General features: G+C 36.6%; 1 protein-coding gene across 8 annotated transcripts in view; it reads left to right on the forward strand.

The window, feature by feature from the left end:
- Window positions 1–26,317, forward strand: part of LOC123527391 (kazrin-like) — a 104,001-nt gene that overhangs the window by 55,653 nt on the left and 22,031 nt on the right. For 6 of the 8 annotated variants that reach the window (XR_008367063.1, XM_045306800.2, XM_045306802.2 and 3 more), the window contains 9 exons: window positions 6,803–7,165; window positions 10,858–11,073; window positions 11,217–11,377; window positions 12,827–12,973; window positions 14,254–14,410; window positions 14,629–14,865; window positions 16,156–16,346; window positions 17,972–18,084; window positions 18,383–18,617. Coding sequence is in view for 7 of the 8 variants with exons in the window: in XM_045306800.2 (XP_045162735.2) it covers window positions 6,803–7,165; window positions 10,858–11,073; window positions 11,217–11,377; window positions 12,827–12,973; window positions 14,254–14,410; window positions 14,629–14,865; window positions 16,156–16,346; window positions 17,972–18,084; window positions 18,383–18,617 (1,820 nt within the window). In the remaining variant the exon portion in view is untranslated. Of the gene's footprint in view, window positions 1–5,711; window positions 6,061–6,802; window positions 7,166–10,857; window positions 11,074–11,216; window positions 11,378–12,826; window positions 12,974–14,253; window positions 14,411–14,628; window positions 14,866–16,155; window positions 16,347–17,971; window positions 18,085–18,382; window positions 18,618–26,317 lie in introns of those variants that run through there. The other 2 variants (XM_045306803.2, XM_053523323.1) reach the window with 2 other exon arrangements.

Consider the following 26,317-nt stretch of genomic DNA (forward strand, 5'->3'; position numbering starts at 1 on the left):
ATTGGCCCCTTTTAGGGGTTGCTAGGGCTAAAAGTAAAAATACATTTCAATGACTACTTATCATGAACCACTCAGTGGATCTTCAGCAAACCTGGTCAGTGGTATCAATATAAGGTCCTCTCATAAATTTGTTCAGTTTGGTGTGTTTGGCCCCTTTCAGGGTCAGATGGTTAAAATCCTCTTCAGGTGAGCGACTTAGGCCTGTTGTTTAAGTGAGTGGTTAGACCATATTCTAAAAAAGTAAATTATGTACATTGTGCTGTTAGCGATAAGTGTCACATTTGGATCAAAAGTTAATCTTCTAACTTTAAGAAATTTTTAAAGGTCAAGAGTCTTATAAAGGGGAAAAAATGGTGCGTTTGTGTGCACTTATTACAATGCACGTCAGACAACATGCACAATCTGTTACAGTAGTAGCACATGTATTTACTTATACAAATGAAGTTTGGGGGGTATATAGGAGTGAGCTTGTCTGTCAGTCTGTTGGTCCCTGGTTTTCATGGTTTGCGTACAATAACTCATGAAAGGCTTGATAGATTTAAATAAATTTTGGTACACAGGTGTAACATCATAAAATACACGTCAAGTTCAACTTTGCCTACAAACCACGATTTTTAGCTCATCTGATTTTTGGAGAAAAAAACAATGAGTTATTGTTGTCACTTGATCGGCGATGGCCTTTGCGTTGCCTGGTTAAGTTTTATGTTTAGGTCAGCTTTTCTCCCAAACTATCAAAGCTATTGCTTTAAAACTTGCAACACATGTTCACCATCAAAAGTTGCTTCTGTACAGCTAGAAAGATAACTCCATGTTGCTATTTGCAAGAATTATGGCCCCTTTTGGACTTAGAAAATATTATACAGAGACAAAAAAAATGAGATGAGCACAAGGCGGTGCTCTTGATTGATGTAGTTATGTCCCTTTCCAACTTAAAATTTGCTAAACTCATGGTTTCTGGACAATAACTCATGAAAGGCTTGACAGATTTAGATAATTTTTGGTACATGTGTGTAACATCATAAAATACAGGTCAAGTTTGACTTTGGCTACAAACCACCAATTTTTTAAGTAGTTATGGCCCCTTACTAACTTAATTTGCCAAACTCACGGTTTCCAGACAATAACTCATGATATGAAGGCTTGACGGAGTTAAATAAATTTTGGTCTAATTATAACACTAGGCTAAGCACTCATTTATAGTTTTTTCACCTTCAAGTTAAACAACTTATATTGCACCTTCTTGTGGCCGTTTCTTTCTTATGCTTGCCATACTTCTGTGACAAGTCTTAGACCTAATTGTGGCAGTATTATTGGTCACTCCTGTGACAGTTATAGTTATATTTATATCCTTTGACAATTGATCAATCTGATGTGATCCTTGTCACATCTGCCAGTTCAGTGTTTGTATATCACTTGACATTCTGGTTCAAGCCTAGATGTAAATATTTTTGTTTGATTAAGACTTCTTGATCCCTGGGAGCTCTTTACAAAGAAAATGTACATAATTTAAATACAAACAAATTACAGAATTAAAGAATTATACGCTCACTTGATTGTTAGTGCAGTGAATGACATAACAGAATAATTTTTGACCACATCCTTGACCAGTCTTGACCGCAGGCATTAAGTAGATTTATTGTCCGTAATTGGTCAAATGGTCAGATTGTGCTAAATGACCAAGTACAGTACACTGCTACTGGGATAATTGTAGCATGTTTCAAATAGGGGGGTTGGTCCCTTTGGTCATAGATCACACTTTTATGTAGGCTTGTTTTACAGGGATCTTAATTCATTTGTCAAATTTATGTCATTTAGATTTAACTGAGAATTTAATTTTGTGGATTTTTATCATTTGAAGGATTTTCACTTAAATATTGATCATGTGAGTAGTGCATTTACATTATTTTAATTTCTAGGGTTTTGTTTGCATCAAAAATGTGATAGCTATAGGCTATAAATGAACTATTTGTTTTTTTTTTGGGGGGGGGCGGGTTTAACGCCGTTTTTCAACATTATTTCAGTTATGTAACAGCGGGCAGTTAACCTAACCAGTGTTCCTGGATTCTGTACCAGTACAAACCTGTTCTCCGCAAGTAACTGCCAACTTCCCCACATGAATCAGAGGTGGAGGACTAATGATTTCAGACACAATGTTGTTTATCAAATAATCATGGAGAACACACGCTCCGCCCGAGGATCGAACTCACGACCCTGCGATCGGTAGACCGACGCTCTACTTACTGAGCTAAGCAGGCGGGTTATAAATGAACTAACTTTATAGAAGCATATTTTAGTTTTTAAAGTACAGGTATTAAACTGTTATCATTGTTCTACGCAGTATAACTATTGATATGATTATTGCAATTGATAGACCTTGCAGGATTGTAATAGGTTGTGAACACTTTTCTGTATCTCTATGATTCAAGCACATATAAAAGTTTTGATTCCATACCTCATATTACTTTTATTTTCAATTAATGAGATGTGAAATGAAAATGTTTAGTCCTGTTTTGCACCATAATTAATATAGTGGGTTCTGTGTTGGTGCGCTGTAAAACCCAAACCAAATTAAATTAAGAGGAAAATTCTTAACCTTGATGTAGATATGCCAGACTTGAAATTGGCAGCAGATACTTAAGTGAATTATTTATAGCAGTATGGTAGAATATACAATAAAGTTGTTTATTCCACTGAGATATAGGTGAGATATGGTGTTCATCAAATCTATTAACCATTCATTAGCTTCTTCACAATACATTGATCTTCATCATTCTCCAGTAATTAGTATTAATGGAAAATTGGATGCATGTTGAAAGCTAAACTGGCATCTGTTATTTTGCTGTTGAACTAGCTGCCACAATTATTGTGATGAATTAGAGTTTCAGTAATGGTGATGAGACACCAAAGTCACAAGAGTCATCATCATTATTAAGTAAATAAAACACTAAAACAGATAATCTTTTTTTTTTAATAGAATCAAGACAATTTTTGTTTGCCTCACCTGAGAGCTTCTTCCTGTTGCAACAATTTTGAATGATTCATCCATGAAAAATCTATGATGAAGAAAACATGAAATGTATCATGTAAAAACTTTTAGATAAACTAGATCTTGATATAGAAGTCTGTTTTAAGAAAATTCTTGATATAGACAGTAGATAATAGTGTATCTATGCAACTTTCTACAACGTCAGTATGGGGTCCAACTATATCTTAGAAAACACTTGAAATGTACACATGTATTATGCTTGAGAAAAAAATATGTTGTTCAAATATCAGCTTAAATTTTGTGGAAAATAATGTTTGGATTAAGCATAACTTATAAAATAGCTCCTAAGACTGTGATGTGTTTTTTCATTTACTGCAAAGGAAATGTAATGAAACTAGTTCTCGCTCTATTTGCTACTGTTTTTCCTTGGTTTCTTGCTTGGTCAGCCACTGTTTTTCCTTGCTTTCTCACTCTGTTAGCCACTGTTTTTCCTTGCTTTCTCACTATGTCAGCTACTGTTTTTCCTTGGTTTCTTGCTCTGTTAGCCACTGTTTTTCCTTGCTTTCTCACTTTGTTAGCTACTGTTTTTTTTTCTTGCTTTCTCACTTGGTCAGCCACTGTTTTTCCTTGGTTTCTCACTCTGTTAGCCACTGTTTTTTTCTTGTTTTTTCACTCTGTTAGCTACTGTTTTTCCTTGGTTTCTTACTCTGTTAGCCACTGTTTTTCCTTGCTTTCTCACTTTGTTAGCTACTGTTTTGTTTTTTCTTGCTTTCTCACTGTGTTAGCTACTGTTTTTCCTTGGTTTCATACTCTGTCAGCTACTTTTTTCCTTGCTTTCTAGCTCTGTCCGCTACTGTTTTTCCTTGCTTTCTTACTCTGTTAGCTACTGTTTTTCCTTGGTTTCTCACTCTGTTAGCTACTGTTTTTCCTTAGTTTCTTACTCTGTTAGCTACTGTTTATCCTTGCTTTCTCACTCTGTCGCCTACTTTTTTTCTTGCTTTCTCACTCTGTCAGCTTTTTTTTTCTCATTTTCTCACTCTGTCAGCTACTGTTTTTCCTCGCTTTCTCACTCTGTTAGCCACTGTTTTTCCTTGCTTTCTCACTGTTAGCCACTGTTTTTCCTAGCTTTCTCACTCTGTTAGCGACTGTTTTCCCTCGCTTTCTCACTCTGTTAGCGACTGTTTTTCCTCGCTTTCTCACTCTGTTAGCCACTGTTTTTCCTCGCTTTCTCACTCTGTTAGCCACTGTTTTTCCTCGCTTTCTCACTCTGTTAGCCACTGTTTTTCCTCGCTTTCTCACTCTGTTAGCCACTGTTTTTTCTCGCTTTCTCACTCTGTTAGCCACTGTTTTTCCTCGCTTTCTCACTCTGTTAGCTATTGTTTTTCCTTGGTTTCTCACTTTGTTAGCCACTGTTTTTCCTCGCTTTCTCACTCTGTTAGCCACTGTTTTTCCTCGCTTTCTCACTCTGTTAGCCACTGTTTTTCCTTGGTTTCTTACTCTGTCAGCTACTTTTTCCTTGCTTTCTCTCTTTGTCAGCTACTGTTTTTCCTTGCTTTTTCACTCTGTTAGCCACTGTTTTTCCTTGCTTTCTCACTCTGTTAGCCACTGTTTTTCCTGGCTTTCTCACTCTGTCAGCTACTATTTTTCCTTGGTTTCTCACTCTGTTAGCCACTGTTTTTCCTTGCTTTCTCACTCTGTCGGCTACTTTTTCCTTGCTTTCTCTCTTTGTCAGCTACTATTTTTCCTTGGTTTCTCACTCTGTTAGCCACTGTTTTTCCTTGCTTTCTCACTCTGTCAGCTACTGTTTTTCCTCGCTTTCTCACTCTGTCAGCCACTGTTTTTCCTCGCTTTCTCACTCTGTTAGCCACTGTTTTTTCTTGGTTTCTCACTATGTCAGCTACTGTTTATCCTTGGTTTCTTACTCTGTTAGTCACTGTTTTTCCTTGGTTTCTCACTCTGTTAGCTACTGTTTTTCCTTGTTTTCTCACTCTGTTAGCTATTGTTTTTCTTTTGTTTCTAACTCTGTTATATATAGCTGTTGTTTTTCCTTGGTTTCCGACTGTCTCTCTGTTTTTCCTTTTTAGTTCAACTAGGCACAAAGTGCTCAGGGTGAAATATTGTGATCACCCACAGTCTGGTGTCATCTGTTTGTCCACACTTTCTTTAAACAGCATCACCTCTGACACTAGCCACTGGGCTGATAATAAAGATATTTCTATTTTTTCCCCATGTTTTGTCTGGTTCCATTTCATAGAGACAAAAGCCAGTCTATTTTAGAGATTGATGTTAAACTTATTGGACATTGGATATAGACTGGCTCAGTTCACTACATAAAAATGTAAAAAGAGATATCACAGTCTAGGAGCTAGTCTACACATAGAGCTAAACATAGAAAATCTTCAGACGGCATCTCCTCCTAAATCACTAGTCCCATTTTGAAATGTTTTTGCAAAAATGATACTTATCTAAACCTTTTATCAAAATTTTTCAAATTATCCCAATTTGTCAAAACACATGACTGCCAGGGGTATGATCACTTTTCCCTATATAACTGTATGTATATATTTGAAACTTAAAAAATCTTCGTGTTTGAAATTGTTGGCCTGATTTTAAAATAATTTCACACAAAATTTATGCACAACCTTGTCATAAAAAATCCTTTTTGGTCTGAGATTATGGCAGTCAGTTACGAAGTTATGTCTGTTACATTTCTAAAACGTAAATGTATGTTGTTTGGTAAATGCATTACATAACTTTAATGTTTTTCAACCTGCCACTGACTGATGAATGTTGAGATATTTAATGTGATTTTTATCTCTAACTAATCATTTCTTCAGGAAGAAACATGTAGGAGTTACATGCAGAGAATGTGAGTTTGTGTCAGTCAGGTTAAACTGCATCCTTCAGTAATGTTATAGTACTCAAGTTGTATGTGCAATAAGGAGGAAAAATGTTTTGTATTTGAAACAAACAATATGAATGTGGATTTTTACATTTTAATGTGAATCCGGTTTGGCCAGTGTTTATCAAGTATTATAAAGAAGGAATTTGTTCCATTCTATGGGATCATACAGGTAGATAAGAGGAATTAATTCTGCAACTGTGAACAGTCTTGTACAATCATGTTATGTTAAAAGTATTTTTGGCAAGATTTTTGTTTAGAGTAACAAGAAACCTTTCTTGATTTTGATAAAAGCAGGTCACAAACAGCTTAAGTTTCAGGTAAATGCTTAGGCAAGGCTAAATTCTTAAAGGGGTAAATCAAATGTGTTGTAAGGCCGAGACATTCTGAGAAAATCTAGCTATATTTGCAATAAATCTTCATGTTAATGAAACTGATGTAGATATACAGAAAGTAGTTATAATCGTAAAAATAATACAGTATAAAAATTAGACCTACAAAGTCTGTTTAGATCAAGAAATCTGTAATAAGTTTATTTCTTTCTTCATAATAACACTTATATTTTCTCAGAAAACCCTTTTCTCTTTTAATATGCTGATGTCTAGAGTCAGAGATAAGAGAAATTATAAATCTGTTTCAGAAAGTGCTGTTTAAGACTATTTTATGGTAGAGATATTTATTTTAAAGGACTCTAATGACTGATGCCAGTCTATATAAAGATGGACAACTGTAAATTATTGTTGGTTTTTTTTTTACTTAAATCTTATTGTCTGAGCATTAGGAGATGTTGTTCAAGATTTTGCAAACTAATGTACTCTTGATATTGTTAGCAATACTTTAGTATCAGGTATATCAAGAAGTTGAGATATATAATTATGACGTGTGTGTATGTATATATTTATATTTACTTGCAGCAATTCAGTCTCTGGACTCCCTGAATGACCAAATAGTTCAGTTCATTTTCCATGGAGACGTTCGCCATGATGATGATGTTGAACATGACAAGGACCTAGGACCCAAGGAACAGGAAACTCTCCACACGTCTATGGTACTTATCAGACGCTTGTTACACGACGCTCAAGCCAAGTTTAGAAAAATGGTGGAGGACAACAAACAACTTGCTGCCAAGATTGATGGCTCTATCAGTGCTGCAAATCAAGAAGTGAGTGCTTTACGGGCTGAACTGGAAGATACTAACAAACGTTTGTCTGAACTTAGTGAAAACGAATCAACCAAGATAGAAAATGGAATACATATAGAAGATGCTGAAACACAGTGTAAGTTGTAATACATATATAAGTGATTTGGCTTGATCATTACACTGCTCACTTAGCATCAATGTGTTTCTCAGCCAGTTATACAGTATGTATGTTCCCTGTTTTGATGGCTCAGGATCCCTGTATAACTCTAGGGCTTTTCTCATCTTCTTGGGACTTTGGTGTTTTATTGAATTTGTAACCTGGTTTCAACTGCATTACATTTTGGCTCATGGAGGAAGTTGTACAGCAACTTCTGATGTCATGATGTTTACTCAAAATCAAGTAATTGCCTTGAACTGATACGAAAAGCACCTGTTGAGAGGATATTTTCACTGCTGAGCCACCAACTGGCTGTTTTACTATCTGATAATTTTAGATTATTTTCAGATGAAAAAGAAAACCATGTAAAATACATGTATCTGAGTCTATAATACACTGGCATTTAGAGTTACTGTAATCTGAGTCTATAATACACTGGCATCTAGAGTTACTGTAATCCGAGTCTATAATACACTGGCATCTAGAGTTACTGTAATCCGAGTCTATAATACACTGGCATCTAGAGTTACTGTAATCCGAGTCTATAACACACTGGCATCTAGAGTTACTCTAATCCGAGTCTATAACACACTGGCATCTAGAGTTACTGTAATCCGAGTCTATATTACACTGGCATCTAGAGTTATTGTATCTGAGTCTAAAATTCAAGGCATCTAGAGTTATTGTATCTGAGTGGTGTAATTCTGGGCATATAGAATTATTATTTGAGTGGTGTAATTCTAGGTATCTAGGGTTTTTGTATCTCAGTGAGTTATTCAGGGACTATGATTGCACTTTTCCGTCCGTCCATCCCTGTGTTCGTCCGTCATTCTGTCCATCCATCCGGAATTTTGTGTCCCAACCATAACTCTGTCACTCTTGGAGGTGAAAAGTCAACAGGGCTTTTTATACACCCATCTCTGAAAGAGTGGGGTGCGTTAAAACCCATGGTGGGCGGGCGGACGTGTGGTCGGTGTCCAAAAGCATGTTCGCTGTCTGATTTGAACAGTCTTCATCCGATCTTCACTAAACTTGCTGACAATGTTTGTGGGCATAACCTCTCAGCCAAGTTCGATAACCACCCAAATCGCCCCAGCACTCTTGGATCATGGCCCTTGAATTACTTGAAAAACTACAAATTTAGACATGTCGGCTTTCTTAGTTAAACAGTTTTCATCCAATCTTTAACAAACTTACTGACAATACTTGTGGGCATAATATCTTACCAAGGTCAATAACCACCCAAATCACCCCAGACACTCTTGGATTATGGCCTTTGAATTTATGTAACTGAATATTTAGACAGGCTTATTTTGTGACAGTCTGGCGCTCTTGTTTCCCATCCAGTCTATAACTCTGCCATCAATGAAGAGATTTTGATATTACTGGGCACAAATGTACCCCATAATGAGATGATATGTCATGCACAACATCCAGACCTCTAGCTCAAATGTCAAGGTCATACTTGGCAGTCAGATGTTATGACATGAACAGGATATTTCATGTTGGGTCCAGAACTCTATCATCCATCAAGGGATTACAATATTACTTTACATAAATGTGCCCCATAATCAGACGGTGTGTCATGCCCAAACCTAGAACCATAGCTTAAAGGTCAAGGTCATACTTGGAGATCAAAAGTCAATAGGTTTTTAGCTCACTTGAGCACAAAGTGCTCAAAGGTGAGCTTTTGTGATCGCCCTGTGTCTGTCGTCGTCAGTCGTCCGTCGTCAACAATTTGACTGTAAACACTCTAGAGGTCACAATTTTGGCCCAATCTTAATGAAAATTGGTCAGAATGTTACCCTCAATAAAGTCTTGGACGAGTTTGATATTGGGTCATCTGGGGTCAAAAACTAGGTCACCAGGTCAAATTAAAAAAAAAGCTTGTTAACACTCTAGTGGTCACAATTTTAGCCCAATCTTCATGAAACTTGGTCAGAATGTTACCCTTAATAAAATCTTGGACAAGTTTGATATTGGGTCAGCTGGGGTCAGAAACTAGGTCACCAGGTCAAATCAAAGGAAAAGCTTGTTAACACTCTAGAGGTCACAATTTTGGCCCAATCTTAATGAAACCTGGTCAGAATGTTGCCCTCAATAAAATCTTGGACGAGTTCAATATTGGGTCACCAGGTCAAATCGAAGGAAAAGCTTGTTAACACTGTAGAGGCCACATTTATGACTGTATTTTCATGAATCTTGGTCAGAATGTTAATCTTGATGGTATTTAGGTCCAGTTTTAATCTGGGTCGTGTAGGATCAAAAACTAGGTCACCAGGTCAAATCAAAGGAAAAGCAAGTTAACACTGTAGAGGCCACATTTATGACTATAACTTAATGAAACTTGGTCAGAATGTTAATCTTGATGATCTATAGGTCAAGTTCAATCTGGGTTAGGTAGGGTCAAAAACTAGGTCATCAGGTAAAATCAAAGGAAAAGCTTGTTAACACTAGAAGTCAAAGGTGTTTCTTGTCTGGTCCATAACTCTGCCATTTATCAAGGGATTTGAAAATAATTTGACACATTTCAGGGACTCTACAGTTATTGTATCTGAGTGATGTATTTCAGGGACTCTTCAGTTATTGTATCTGAGTGGTGTATTTCAGGGACTCTACAGTTACTGTATCTGAGTGGTGTATTTCAGGGACTCTACAGTTATTGTATCTCAGTGGTGTATTTCAGGGACTCTACAGTTACTGTATCTGAGTGATGTATTTCAGGGACTCTACAGTTACTGTATCTGAGTGGTGTATTTCAGGGACTCAACAGTTACTGTATCTGAGTGGTGTATTTTAGGGACTCAACAGTAACTGTATCTGAGTGGTGTATTTCAGGGACTCTACAGTTATTGTATCTGAGTGGTGTATTTCAGGGACTCTACAGTTACTGTATCTGAGTGGTGTATTTCAGGGACTCTACAGTTATTGTATCTGAGTGGTGTATTTCAGTGACTCAACAGTTACTGTATCTGAGTGGTGTATTTCAGGGACTCTACAGTTACTGTATCTGAGTGGTGTATTTCAGGGACTCTACAGTTACTGTATCTGAGTGGTGTATTTCAGGGACTCAACAGTTACTGTATCTGAGTGGTGTATTTTAGGGACTCAACAGTAACTGTATCTGAGTGGTGTATTTCAGGGACTCTACAGTTATTGTATCTGAGTGGTGTATTTCAGGGACTCTACATTGTTACTGTATCTGAGTGGTGTATTTCAGGGACTCTACAGTTATTGTATCTGAGTGGTGTATTTCAGTGACTCAACAGTTACTGTATCTGAGTGGTGTATTTCAGGGACTCTATATAGTTACTGTATCTGAGTGGTGTATTTCAGGAACTCCAGTTATTGTAGTACAGGGACATTTATAATCATTTTTATGATTTGCATACTGCCTGAGGAAAGCTTCTTAAGTATATTTATGTAATTACTTGGATAGAATCGGTTCCTTGTATAAGGGTAGGGACATTCTACTTGCTTCAAGCCACTGATTATAGAGGCAGATTATCAGAGTCTACGTATCAGTTACAGAGTCAGTACACATTTAGTTATTCTTAAATTTTTACCTTTTATTTACAGATTGTAAGAAGTGTAAGATGCTGAAAGTCATACCAGATTTTTGTTAATTGAAAAAGAATATAATTATATAAACTATAAAAGATTTTTTGTAGATAACTCCAGACAAAAAGCAGATGAAGAAAATGAATTGAAAAGGCTAAAGGAAGAAAATCAGCGGCTAGAAGGTGCTGTGCGAACACTTACACGAGACATCAGTGAATTACGTAGTCTCAAGGTGGTGAACAGTGACCATCCAAGTTATGGAGAACTGAAACTGGACTTGATACAAACCAAACAAGATCTGAACAGAGCAAAGGAGGCCTTGGCAGGTAGGCAGCAGAATCATTAATTATTGTCTGTGTAAAGGGAAGTAACAAGATATCTGTAAATAAAATAAGCTGGGAGAAGTTAACTAATACTTGGCTTACAACAAAGGCTTTGAAGGTTATATGAAATTTATATTATTTTGCAGCATTGAAAGCAGACAGAAAACGGTTGAAAGGTGAGAAGCTAGAGTTACTGAACCAGATGAAACAGCTATATGGTACATTAGAAGACAAAGAGTCAGAGTTAAGGGACTTTATACGCAACTATGAACAGAGAATGAGAGAAAGTGATGACACAATTAAACAGGTGTGTGTGTGTGTGTTCGGGTTTAACGTCTTTTTCAACAATTTTTCAGTCATATAAACGACGGTGTCTACTTGTAGCAGTGAGCACAATGCCCAACTTTATAGTGCTGCCTCACTGGAATATCACGCCGTAGACACGTGTCATGATACCCCACCCAGTCACATTTTACTGACACCGGGCTGACCAGTCCTAGAACTATCCTCTTAATGCTGAGCACCAAGCGAATGATCCTTGGGTGGTCCCTTTTCAAAATTATTCAAAGAAATTAATTCCGTGCAGAACAATCTTCTTGTCCCAAACCACAAGGTGTAGAGACTTGATATTTGGCGTGTGACATCATCTTATGGTCCTCTATCAAGATTGTTCAAATTGTGCCCCTGGGGTGAAAAGAGGCCCCGCCCCTGGGGTCACAAGTTTTACATAGACATATAGGAAAAAAATTTAAAAATCTTGTCTAAAACCACAAGACCTAGACCTTTGATATTTGGTATGTAGCATTGCCTGGTGGTCCTCTATCGAAATTATTCAGATTATTACCCTGGGGTGAAAAGAGGCCCCACCCCGGGGGCCTCAAGTTTTACATAGACTTGTATAGGAAAAAACTTTAAAAATCTTCTTGTCTGAAACTACAAGACCTAGGCCTTTGATATTTTGTATGTAGCATTGCCTTGTGGTCCTCTTTGAAGATTGTTCAAATTGTGCCCCAGGGATGAAAAGAGGCCCCGCATTGGGGGTCCCAAGTTTAACATGACTTATATAGGGAAAATTTTTTAAAAATCTTCTTGTCTGAAACAGCAAGGCCTAGGCTTTTGATATTTCGTGTTTTGCATTGCCTTGTGGTCCTCTACCAAAATTGTTCAAATTATCATCCTGAGGTGAAAAGGGGCCCTGTCCCTGGGGTCCCAAGTTTAACATAGACTTATATAGGGAAAAAAAATAAAAATATTTTTGTCTGAAAGTTCAAGGCCTAGGCCTTTGATATTTGGTATGTATCCTTGCCTAGTGGAATTGTTCAGATTATGCTCCTGGGGTGAAGAGAGGCCCCACCCTGGTGGTCACTTGTTATATGAGTCATATAGGAAAAAATACTTCAAAAATTATCAGATCATATTTCCTAGACTGTTTAATTATATTTACCTGATGTACCCAAGTGATTACATGCCACCTTACTGTGACCTTGACCTTCTGACCTGTTTTCTTGTTTTTTTGAGATACAGCCTTGAAATTTGCATGACAGGTACAGTTTTGCATACCAATCTTAAAACTGACTTTTAGTTACCATGAATGTGACCTATTGACCTACTTTCTGATATTTTAGCATCAGTTTTTCATTTGAAACATGTGGCTCATATTACTCAGGTGAGCGATTTAGGGTCATCATGACCCTCTTGTTTTAAAAAGTTTAGGATTTTTTACACTTTTATTTGAGTTCATATTTTCTTGTATCAGTTGTGTGCGGAGAAGGAACATTGTGATCGTGAGAAATGGGAGATAATCCAGAAAGCAAGACATGCGGCAGAACAAGCGGTGTTCCTGCAGACACACTCCGAGGAACGAGAGAAACATATACAGAAACTTGAGTTAGAACTTACTGAGGTAATTACAACAGTGTTTAAAAAAACTGCTATGATACTTTTGTTGTATAGCAGGGATCACTTTTGGCCGCGATTTCGCGATATTCTCGCATTATTTTGGTGAAAATCACATAAATTTTGCTCAAATGCGCTTAAAAACCACATCCGCGTGGCCGTAGATCTTTTGCCGAAATTGCAACTTTTCGCTGCAATGCGGTCTTGCCGTTACTTAATTTTCGTATGATGTTCATTTAGGCGCTTGAATTTCGCTTTTATCTCCATAGAGCGTCCGATGATTATGACTACCAGACAAAAATAATCTGTTTTCGCGATGTTTCAAAATACCACTGAAACAGAAATTTAAGCATTTGGAAGGCCAAACTTTCTGCCTCCATTCGCGCGGATGAATAGCGATGAGAATAACGAGATAGTGGAGAAACCCCCGGTGAAGTCCCTTCATAAAAAACGCTGAACGCCCAAATTTCCAAACGAAATGGTTGAGGGTATAGGGTTATAAATAAGTTCGACTTTAAAATTGTTTTGACCTAATGGAAGTGTATCAAGTCCAGAAAGATTAAAACATAACTGAACTTCAACTTTGACAAAGCAGCTTTGAAGTAAAATCATTAGGGGAAAAATGCATGTGGACCCAAGACTTGGTTACAACTTTCATCAACCTATTCAGCAATTCCTGGCACTGAAATTTAGAGTTGTAAAAGGTGTCTCTGAAAGGAACTGTTTTGTTTATTTACAAGATAATTGTTCTTACAAATAAACAGATGTTTGCTTTTCAGTGTAATAAAAGCTGTCCACCGATGTAAAATCCCATTATAAAAAGAAAAAAATCCATTAATTTTGTCAAAAATCTCATTGATTCAAGGCAAATGGGAATTAATCTCATAATAGTATCTGCCAAAAGTGATCCCTGTATAAAATAATACTTTTCATCTGGTGTAGATCAATTACGTGCCTAAATAAATCTCATTGAAATGATGTATGAACTGTAGTACAAAAACTTTATCAATTTATTTTTGAGATTGGAGACATAAATTGTTCAATTATGCAACATGGCTGCAACATTGCAGTATAAACCTTTGAGAAGTATGTTAAAGTACAGAAGTGTTTTAGATAGAAGTATAAAGAAATGGCCTGAATTCTGGACATTAATGATTACAGTCCATTCAACCATTCCCTTACATTTACATATGAGTTATCACCATGGAAATTTAAGTTGTGTATGTCATGAAGACTATCTAGACTGGACACTGTCACTTTAAGTACATTAATACCTGTTATTTCTAGTTGCAGGACCAGATTACCCAGAGTCGTCTGTACACCCTGGATCTGCCAAGTACACCAAAGAGTATGGATTCCCACACACCAACCAGTGATGATCTCCCTCCATATGACACACCCCCACCATCAGCCAATGATAGCTCAAAGGAGGATTGTTTCCATGGTAATAACATTTCTTTCTAGTTTTGATAATTAAAAAAAACATGATTTAGAGAGGTTGTTGAATAAATAAACAAATTAAACTGAATGTTTCTGAAATCAGTACTAACTTTGGAAATCTGAGGTATGACTGGACATGGCTATATATAAAGCAAAACGTGAAAATATGAAGTGTTATTTTTGGTGTTGGAGGTATAATGACAAAAATGATGCATATTTCAGTGCCAACCAGTACACCAAAGATTGGTAACAAACATGATAGAGACAATTCATTCACCCCTCTGAACCAGTTTCTGGATAACAATAATGATATGACTGACAATGATAAATCAAGAGACAGTTTAGATACATCATTGGAACAGAGGAAGAAAAAGAGAATCAGTCTAGGCTCAATATCTAAGGTGTTCTCACGAGGGAAGACCAGGCGATCCCTAGCAATGCCCAGTCAGGAAACAGATGGTAATTTGTTTATAATTTTTATCCCCCCCTCCCCCCACTTCGAAGAAGGAGGGGTATATTGTTTTGCAGATGTTGGTCGGTCTGTATGTGGTCTAATACGTTTCCGGACAATAACTCATGAATGCTTGGATCTAGGATCATAAAAGTTGATAGGGAGGTTGGCCATAACCAGCAGATGTCCCCTATTGATTTTGAGATCGGTATGTCAAAGGTCAAGGTCACAGTGACCCGGAACAGTTAAACGGTTTCTGAATGATAACTCAAGAACTCTTGGGCTTAGGATCATGAAAGGTAATAGGTTGGTCATGATCAGCAGATGACCCTTATTGGTTTTGAAGTCAGTAGGTCAAAGGTCAAGGTCACTGTGACCAGGAACAGTTAAACTGTTTCCGGAAGATTACTATAGAATGCTTAGGCGTAGGCTTACATCATGATCAGCAGATGATTCCTATTGATTTTGATGTCAGTAGGTCAAAGGTCAAGGTCACAGTGACCCGGAACAGTTAAATGGTTTCCGAATGATAACTCGAGAACTCTTGGGCCTAGGATCATGGAAGTTGATAGGGAGGTTGATCATGACCAGCAGATGACCCCTATTGATTTTGAGGTCAGTAGGTCAAAGGTCAAGCAAGTTTGGCTTTGACATTGGCTTAGTTCTGTGTCTGTGACAAGGCCATATTGTGGGGGTATAATTCGTCACTCCTGTGACAACTCTAGTTTATGTTAGAAATACTTTTTTAGACAGTAGTATTCTCCATATATTATTATAATTACTTAATTTCTGACCAATTTTATTTGAAGTAAAAGACCAATATCACATGTATATATTTGTTTAAATACCTGTGTTGGTGTGCCGTAAAACCCAAATAAATAAATAAATACCTTGTGAGCATGCAGGAAATACCTGGGGCCAGTTGAAATTTTTTAGTTGTCCGAGCACTGATTGAAATTTTCCAGATGAGTATGTTTCTTTTAGCTCTTAGTAAGCTGGAATGTTCTGCTTTCTCCATGTTTATCTGTTGCATGCAAGAGAGTGTCGTCTGACCAATCACCATGTGACTTAATCCAAATATTCCCCAAAAATAACTGAATTCACTATAAAATGGTTTATTCTTGTTACCTTAAACTTATTTTTTTTAGAAAATTAGATGTCTTAATAAGATAGAGCTACATAAATATTGTAGAATTAACAGTTTATATTTTGAGGGTTGCTTAAAAGTTGCAAAGGTAGATTAGAATGAATAATGTGTAATTTTAGAACCCAAGTGCTTAGTCTGTATTTGTTTTCAGAACTGCCAGCCAACACCAGGATCACCTTACTTAACCCTGAGAACTACCAGGAGAAGCTAAAAATAGTTGACCAATTAAAGTCCAGTCACATGTCCACCTGGAAGGCCAATCAAGTACTAGCATGGCTTGAAATTGTTTTGAACATGCCAATGTATGGAAAAAAATGTGCTACCAATATCAAAAGTGGCAAGGTAAGTTTTAGTACAGTCGAGACTGTTTCAAGAGACCGACTTTTGGAAGCAGCAAAAAAGGTCACATATGACTGGGAGTCTCTTAAAACAGTCACACTCAACTGGCTGACGCTGGTTTCATATATACAGATATCTGCATCTTAAAGTTATGTTTACTTCGTCGTTTTCTGTTTAATATCGCCTTCTTTTTGTTCCACGGGGAACATTGTTAATGTGACTCGGAATTCTTCAGCGACTTTATACTCAGGTTTTCCCCAATCAAGCAATTCTAGTGCCTTAACATGCTCTTCTTATGTCAAATAGTTATTTTTTCAAGTTTTTTATCGGCCATTTTTGTAAACAAATAAGTTCTTGCCTCAAACAACTTCACGTGAGATAACCAACGGGAACTCTGTCATGTAAAATCTTGCAAGGGATCGTCTCAAAGTCACCGAAAAGGGTCTAATAATCGATTCTGGAGCCTAATTTCACATTCGCTTGCCGCATAAGGCAGGGGGTTGCTTAATTCAGACTATTTTAATAGTAAATTGCGTCCGGAGCATAAAATACAGTCGCGTATGACAGGGAGTCGCTAAATTCAGGGAGTCTTTAAGGCAGCCTTGACTTTTCGAAAAAAAGTATAGCTATTGCACTCACCCCTGCGACACCGTTGGTTTAAGTTTTTGATAAAGTCCATATCTCTGTTACTATCAAAGCTATTGACTTAAAAAAATAATTATTTACTATCAAAGTCTACAACAGGAGAAACCATCCCTTTTTAACTTAGAATTTTTTGGGTAAAGGTTTATAAAGTTTTTACTGGCAAAGCTTTAATTCAAGGTCAAGCACTGAGAAAAGTTGAGTGTGCTGTCTTACAAAGAGCTCTTGTTATGTGCTGCAGAATGTAATCAGTAGTGAACTTAAAACGAAGCAACCCTAAAAATTTACATTTACCCGTGTAATCATAACAGAATTAGTGTACATCTAGATACAGTTTCTATAATAATATCACAATGAATTAATGTGCAGTTACTTGTGTGACATTACTTCCAGGTCAACCCAGATATTAATTTTTTCTTTGCACAGGTGTTAAAACTTCAGCACCTTCGCATCATGGATAAGAATTTTCTTCATCCCCTTGTGTCTTGAAGCAGTCGGTGTGTTACTGTAGGTGGAATGCATGTCAATATTCTGGAACTAACCTACATTGTATATATGAGCTGTGCCATGGGAAAACCAACATAGTGGCTTTGCGACCAGCATGGATCCAGACCAGCTTGCGCATCCGCACAGTCTGGTCAGGATCCATGCTGTTCGCTAACAGTTTCTCCAATTCCAATAGGCTTTAAAAGCAAACAGCATGGAAACTGACCAGACTGCGCGGATGCGCAGGCTGGTCTGGATCCATGCTGGTCGCAAAGCCACTATGTTGGTTTTCCCATGGCACGGCTCATATTTAGTTTGAAGGTGTAAAACATGATTGGTGTTATTTTTAACTAAAGAGTACTTAAAGTTAGCTATGTTTGACATAGAATTAATTAGTTTAAATTATTTGTGTGATTGTCAGTGTATCTTCCATTATTTACAAGCTCTTTTAATGTAGTATTATTGTGACTACTATCAGGTGATGATATTTCTGATTGTAGGTTTTACTGGGGATGAGTGACAATGACCTTGCCTCGGCTCTCGAGATAAAACATCCCCTGCACAAGAAGAAGTTACGTCTTGCCATAGAGGAACAGAGAAATATTGTTGTAGGGTATGTTTTAAGGGAAGAACTACTGTATATTATTTTCATGAAATTTTTAGGTTTTTGCTACAACGGCTATTTGGGCGGGACATGAATTTGTAGATTTCAACATTTGAAAGTTATATGAATGGAGAATTTATTTGTTTTTGGATTTTAAAAATTTTGTGGATTGATCCATGAAAATCAACTCCCCATGACTATACTTCTATATTTCTTTTATAATATATATAAGTATGAGAAAAATTGTTCCTGTATTTGTATGTTATGGAAATACCTGATAAATTGATACATGCCCTTTCATTTATAGAACTTGCCCGAAGTGTTCGATGTTAGACCATAGCTGGGTTGCCCACAAGTGGTTACATGATATAGGTCTGCCACAGTTCTCACCAGTATTTGAGAGCAATCTGGTAGATGGAAGAATGTTGAACAACTTGACACGTAAAGATATGGAAAAGCATCTTGAAGTTCATCGTAAATTTCACCAGTCAAGCATCCTTCATGCTGTGCAATTATTACGGAAATTAGGATTTGACAAAGAGGTTTGTATAGAAAATAATTAAATCATAGATATTACGTATCATAGTAATTATTTCAGCCCTTCAAAGAAGAGTTGGAATTGTGCTTTGCTCTTTGTCTGTTGGTCTGTCTGTCTTGGTTTGTAGGCAATTTGGTTTTCAGTCAAAAAGACAGAATGCTTAGTTTCACTGGTTATATGCTTGTTTTGGAAAAACGGAACGTATTATTTGATGGCGTGTGTGTCTGTCTCTCTGATATAATTTGTGTACGTAGCATAACTTTATAACCATTAAAGGTATTGACTTTAAACTTGGCATATAGGTAGATGTCGATGAGACAATGTGCAGAGCGCATGAACCTGATCTGTAGTTTTAAGGTCAAGGTCACAAATTGAGCTAAAAGGTCAAGTCTGTCTGTCTTATTTAGTGTCCAGAGCATAACTTATTAACCATTCAAGGTATTGACTTCAAACTTGGGGTGTAGGTAGGTGGTGATGTGCAGAGTGCATGAGTGCATGAACCAGGGTGGTAGGTCAAATATCAAAGACAGCAAGGTCAAATCTGCTCATCATATTTCGTGTCCAGAGCATAACTTAAAAACAAAGGTTTTGACTTGGAATATAGGCAGGTGGTGATGAGTCAATGTGCAGACTGCAACAATCTACAAAACACACAACCGCACACACACACCCTGCACCCACCCCTCACACCTCCCACCAAAAAAAAAAAAATCTTTATATTTTGCTTCTGTGCTGCTCTCATATAAACTTTCAGGAGTATATTGTCCTACTTGGCAGAGGGTCTAAGTCTTGCAGTGACCTTGACTGGAAACTGTTTCTACTCAATAATTAAAGAATGCTTTGGCCTACAGTTACCAAACTTAAATGGTTGATAGATGATCCCTATAGTTTTGGGGTCAGAGGGTCAGTGATGATGTCACGTTGACCTTGAGAATGAAAACTGTTTTTGTCTAACAACTAGAGAACACTTCTCCTTACAGCTTTTTACATCATCATGAGGGGCATATGTGTGTTATAAACAGTTCTTTTTAAGCTGAGTGTGACATAAATTAGTTGTTATTAATTTTCAAGTGGAAAACAACAGTAAGTTTATTATGTCTCCCTGTATATGGGGGAGATATATTGATTCTGTGCTATCTGTTTGTCTGTCTGTTACTAAAGTTTGTTTGGACTATTTCTCTGAAACTATTTGTGAGATTTCACCAAAAATTTGAAGAAAGGTTTAGTATCAAGGCTTATTTTGCATGTCTTTAGCATTTTCATGTTGATTGATTTTTAGCTCGAGTATTCATAGAATAGTAGAGCTATTGGACTCGCCCATGTGTCGGCGTCTGCTTCCCGATTTGGTTAAGTTTTTGTATGTAAACTGGTATCTCAGCAGCCACTTGTGGGAATGGATTGAAACTTCACACACTTATTCACTGTGATAAACTGACTTACATTGCACAGGTTACATAACTCTATTTTGCTTTTTTACAAAATTATGCCCCTTTTTAGCTCGGCTATTCAAAGAATAAGTAGAGCTATCCTACTCACCATGGCGTCGGTGTCGGTGTAAAGCTTTGAAACTTTCAACACTTGTTTTCCATCACCATGGCCAGTTGTAGGCAAGAGCACATAACTCCATCAAGGATTTTGGCTGAATTATGGCCCCTTTTGACTTAGAAATCATGGTTAAGTTTTTCGTACCAGTTTATATTTTGACAAAGTCTTCTAAGATAAAGCTTTGAAACTTTCAACACTTTCTTACTATCACTATGGCCAGTTATAGGCAAGAGTACATAACTCCATCAAGGATTTTGACTGAATTATGGCTCCTTTCGACTTAGAAATCTTGGTTAAGTTTTTCGTACCAGTTCATATTTTGACAAATTCTTTTGAGATAAAGCTTTGAAACTTTCAACACTTGTTTACCATCACCATATCTAGTTATAGGCAAGAGCACATAAGGCTTATTTTGCATGTCTTCAGCATTTTCATGTTGATTGATTTTTAGCTCGACTATTCATAGAATAGTAGAGCTATTGGACTCGCCCATGCGTCGGCCTCTGCGTCCCGATTTGGTTAAGTTTTTGTATGTAAGCTGGTATCTCAGCAGCCACTTGTGGGAATGAATTGAAACTTCACACACTTATTCACTGTGATAAACTGACTTACATTGCACAGGTAACATAACTCTATTTTGCTTCTTTACAAAATAATGCCCCTTTTTAGCTCGACTATTCGAAGAATAAGTAGAGCTATCCTACTCACCACGGCGTCGGCGTCACACCTTGGTTAAGTTTTTCGTACCAGTCCACATTTTCAGTCCAAGTCTTTTTAGGTAAAGTTTTGAAACTTTCAACACTTGTTTACCATCATCATGGCCAGTTGTAGGCAAGAGCACATAACTCCATCAAGGATTTTGACTGAATTATGGCCCCTTTTGACTTAGAAATCTTGGTTAAGTTTTTCGTACCAGTTCATATTTTGACAAAGTCTTTTGAGATAAAGCTTTGAAACTTTCAGCACCTGTTTACCATCACCATATCCAGTTATAGGCAAGAGTACATAACTCCATCAAGGATTTTGGCTGAATTATGGCCCCTTTTGACTTAGAAATCTTGGTTAAGTTTTCAGTACCAGTTCATATTTTTTGTAAAGTGTTTGACATATGGCTTTGAAACTTTTATTACTTGTTTAGTATAATAGTCTCTATCTGTAGGAAAGAATACATAACTCTGTCATCTATTTTGGCTGAATTATGGCCCTTTCTGGACTTCGAAATTGGTTCTGTTATCATACAAGTCCACGTTTTGTCAAAACTATTTGACATATTGCTTTTAAACTTTGAACACTTGTTTATCATTATGATTCCCATCTGTAGGCAAGGGTACATAACTATTTTGACTGAATTAAGGTCCTTTTTGGACTTTGAAATTGGTTCATACATTGCCATTTAGTGCAAGACTTATCAAAGTCAAAGAAATACAGGAACGTTGTTTGTCTAATCTATTTATTTCTTTTGTCTGAATATCTGTGGAAATCCACTAATGGGAAAGGATTGAAACTTCACACACTTGTTCACTGTCATGATATGACCTGCAGTGCAAAGGGTCAATAACTCAACTTTGCATTTTTAAAAATCATGCCCCTTTTTCAACTTAGAGGAGTTTTGGGTTAAATTCTTATATGTAAGCTGGTATCTCAGTACCCACTAATGGGAATGGATTGAAACTTCACACACTTGTCCACTGTCATGAGCTGATAAGCACTATGCAGCTTCCATAACCCTCTTTTGCTTTTTAGCTGAACTTTTTGAAGAAAAAGTAGAGCTATTGTACTCGCCCCAGCGTCGGTGACGCTGTTGATTAAAGTTTTTGATAAAGTCAAATATCTCTGTTACTATCAAAGCTATTGACTTGAAACTTAAAAAAGTTATTTACTATCAAAGTCTACACCAGGAGAAACAATCCCCATAACTCTGATTTGAATTTTGACAGAATTATGCCCCTTTTTAACTTAGAATTTTTGGTTAAGTTTTTGATAAAGTCAAATATCTCTGTTACTATCAAAGCTATTGACTTGAAACTTAAAATACTTATTTACCACCAAAGTCTACACCAGAAGAAACAATCCCCATAACTCTGATTTGAATTTTGACAGAATTATGCCCCTTTTTAACCTGGAATTTTTAGTTAAAGTTTTTGATAAAGTCAAATATCTCTGTTACTATCAAAGCTTTTGACTTGAAACTTAAAATGCTTATTTACCATCAAAGTCTACACCAGGAGAAACAATATCCATAACTCTGTTTGAATTTTGAAAGAATTATGCCCCTTTTTAACTTAGAATTTGTTGTTAAAAGTCAAATATCTCTGTTACTGTTAAAGCTTTTGACTTGAAACTCAAAATAGTTATTTACTATCAAAGTCTACACCAGGAGACACAATTCCCATAACTCTGATTTGAATTTTGACAGAGTTATGTCCCTTTTTAACATTTTTTTTTTTTTACTGGCAAAGCTCTAATTCAGAGTCAAGCACTGAGAAAAGTCAAGTTAGCTTTTGTGATCGCCCTGTGTCTGTCATCGTCAGTCGTCCGTCAGTCGTCCATCGTCAACAATTTGACTGTTAACACTCTAGGGGTCACAATTTTGGCATAATCTTAATATAACTTGGTCAGAATGTTACCCTCATAAAAGTCTTGGACGAGTTCGATATTGGATCATCTGTGGTCAAAAACTAGGTCACCAGGTCAAATCAAAGGAAAAGCTTGTTAACACTCTAGAGGTCACAATTTTGGCCCAATCTTAATGAAACTTGGTCAGAATGTTACCCTCAATAAAATCTTGGACGAATTTGATATTGGGTCGTCTGTGGTCAAAAACTAGGTCACCGGGTCAAATCAAAGGAAAAGCTTGTTAACACTGTAGAGGCTACATTTATGACTGTATCTTCATGAAACTTGGTCAGAATGTTACTCATGATGATATCAAAGTCCAGTTTGAATCTGGGTTATGTAGGGTCAAAAACTAGGTCACCAGGTCAAATCAAAGGAAAAGCTTGTTAACTCTCTAGAGGCCACATTTATGACCATATCTTAATGAAACTTGGTCAGAATGTTAATCTTGATAATCTATAGGTCATATTAAAATCTGGGTCAGGTGGGGTCAAAAAGTAGATCACTGGGTCAGATCAAAGGAAAAGCTTGTTAACACTCAAGAGACCACATTTATGACTGTATCTTCATGAAATTTAGTCAGAATGTTAATCTAGATGATCTTTAGGTCAAGTTCAAATCTGGGTCATGTGGGGTCAAAAACTAGGTCAACAGGTCAAATCAAAGGAAAAGCTTGTTAACACTCTAGAGGCCACATTTATGACTGTATCTTCATGAAACTTAGAATGTTAATCTTGGTGATCTTTAGGTCAAGTTCAAATCTTGGTCATATGGGGTCAAAAACTAGGTCACCAGGTCAAATCAAAGGAAAAGCTAGTTTACACTCGAGAGACCACATTTATGACCATATCCTAATGAAACTTAGTCAGAATGTTAATCTTGATGATCTATAGGTCATGTTCAAATCTTGGTCAGTTGGGGTCAAAAACTAGGTCACCAGGTCAAATCAAAGGAAAAGCTTGTTAACTCTAGAGGCCACATTTATGAATGTATCTTCATGAAACTTAACCCTTTACCACACAGAACAGAAGCCAAAGTAACCTCTTTTACATAACACTGATAAGTGATAATCAATAATCAATAATCGGTATATGGCTGATAAGCGTGACTGTCTTGTCTGAACAGAGGTGTTGGCATTATTTTGTGATTGCACACACTTATGTTAAAAATGCCATTATTTTAATATTTTCTGTAAGTTTGACATTATTTTTGTCAATATAAAGTTTATAGCAATTTAAATTCTCTTTCCGATGATACAAAATTTATTGTAGTTTCTCTTTGAGTTTCGAAGATATAAAGTGTTAAAGTAAGGGAAATGTATTTTTAGGCATAAAATTCTGTTTTGGATTACTTTCACATTGAAATTCATATACAATTTCATTTTGATGTTTGAAAGTTTGCTTTATAGTTATAGACTCATCTTCCGAATCCGAATCGGTAAGTATTTATATAAAAAAAAAACAACCATCAAACTGAATAACACTACAAAAATAACGGATCGTAAAATTTCTGAAAGTGCAAAAAGATCGCTGACTGACTACAGTATTCTTGTGCTAAAAATTAAAATATTTTTAGATAATATTACGTAATATTTTGATGATCAAACGTCGGTACATCACGGATGACTTCCGCTGCAATTAACTCTTGGGGTGTCATAAAATATTTGGAAGCTGCGGTCCTTCTGTTTTGATTAACACTTCCCGTTATGTAAGGCCATAAATTCCAAGCCATCGTATACACAAATTGTTGTTTAGGGGAAATCTGCATGTATCACGCATGACCTTCATGACCTAACACATTTAAAAATACTTAGATGTTAAAAGGTTGTTATTTTTAGAACGAGGAAAGTCCCGCGAACCGGCCAGTTGCAAGCAGTTTTCTCAGTAATTTACCATGACGTAGCGTCGTGCACATGTAGGAAAAAAAACCGGTGTCTTTCTTTGCAAAGTACTCGATAAATTTAAATAGTAACCACATGATCTTGTACGTAAATAATGATGACGAAATCCCATATTTTGAGTTAGTAAGCATCCGGAATTTGTTTCTTTAGGAAAAGAACGATTAGAACGATAGCTCTAAATAGTTGTGACGTTGCCGTTTTTATGGCTAGATAAGAAGAAAGTCCAGTATATTCTCTTAATGTATCAGTATTTTACTATGTTGATGCTAAAACAAGTTCATATCTTAAACAATCCTACCTTAAAAGCTCATAATGCCTTTGTTCAAATGTGGCTGCCACATTTTTGTAGCCCCCGACAACAAAGTTGTAAGGGGGGGTATACTGGTTTCAGGTTGTCTGTCTGTCTGTCTGTCTGTCCGTCTGTCTGTCTGTCCGTCTGTCCGTAGACGCAATCTTGTGCGCACCATCTCTCCTTATCCCCTTGACAGAATTTAATGAAACTTCACACAAGTGATCAGTACCAACAGTAGTTGTGCATGGGGCATGTTAGGTTCTTTTAGAAAAAAAATTTGCAGAGTTATGGGACTTTGTTTTTTTGTTACTATACTATATACATAGACACAATCTTGTGCACACCATCTCTCCTCATCCCCTTGACACAATTTAATGAAACTTCACACAAGTGATCAGTACCAACATTAGTTGTGCATGGGGCATGTTAGGTTCTTTTAGAAAAAAAATTTGCAGAGTTATGGGACTTTGTTTTTTTTTTTGTTACTATACTATATACATAGACACAATCTTGTGCGCACCATATCTCCTCATCCCCTTGACACAATTTAATGAAACTTCACACAAGTGATCAGTACCAACCCTAGTTGTGCATGGTGCATGTTACATTCTTTTAGATAAATATTCTGCATAGTTATGGAACTTTGTTTTTTGTTACTATACTGTATACATACATTCTATATACATACAGTCCACATAATTATGCAATCTTGTGTGCGTCAAATTGCAATGTACTGTGTCAGTGCATGCGGGGGGTACATTCATCACCTTTAGTGATAGCTCTAGTTTGTTCTGACCAGCAAATATGTCTATTTCTTATTAAGTCCAATTTTTAATAATTGTTTTCTCATATATTTGCCAAAGGTTTGAATATCAATTAACATAGTAGAAAATATTATTGAATTCGTCATTTATGATTACCTCCCTTTATGGCCCCAGCTGTATAAGTTCACTTGCAATATTGCAAGAGGTGCAATTCTAACCACGTAATTATGTATAACATCTAAATAGACAGCTGCTGCTTTATCTGCTTTTAACATTTATTAAAAAGCGTTACTGATGAGATTTCTTTAACATTCAAATATGAGCTGGATTAAGTAAGTAGGTTTTGATTTATCTGCCACTGGTCTATCAGAAAATGCCATATTTTACTGCGAAAATTGTCTCCTATGACACCACTTGCCCAATTTGAAAAGAAATTATGTATCCGACACCACTGTATGGTGGGAGACATATTGATTCACTCCGTCCATCTGTCACAAATCTTGTCCGCCCTCTAAGTTAAACATTTCTTATCCGAACTTCACCAAACTTGAACAAAATGTGTTTGCCAATAAGTCCTCGGCCAAGTT

The sequence above is a fragment of the Mercenaria mercenaria genome, chromosome 14 (assembly GCF_021730395.1).
Source record: "Mercenaria mercenaria strain notata chromosome 14, MADL_Memer_1, whole genome shotgun sequence".
NCBI classification, from domain to species: domain Eukaryota; kingdom Metazoa; phylum Mollusca; class Bivalvia; order Venerida; family Veneridae; genus Mercenaria; species Mercenaria mercenaria.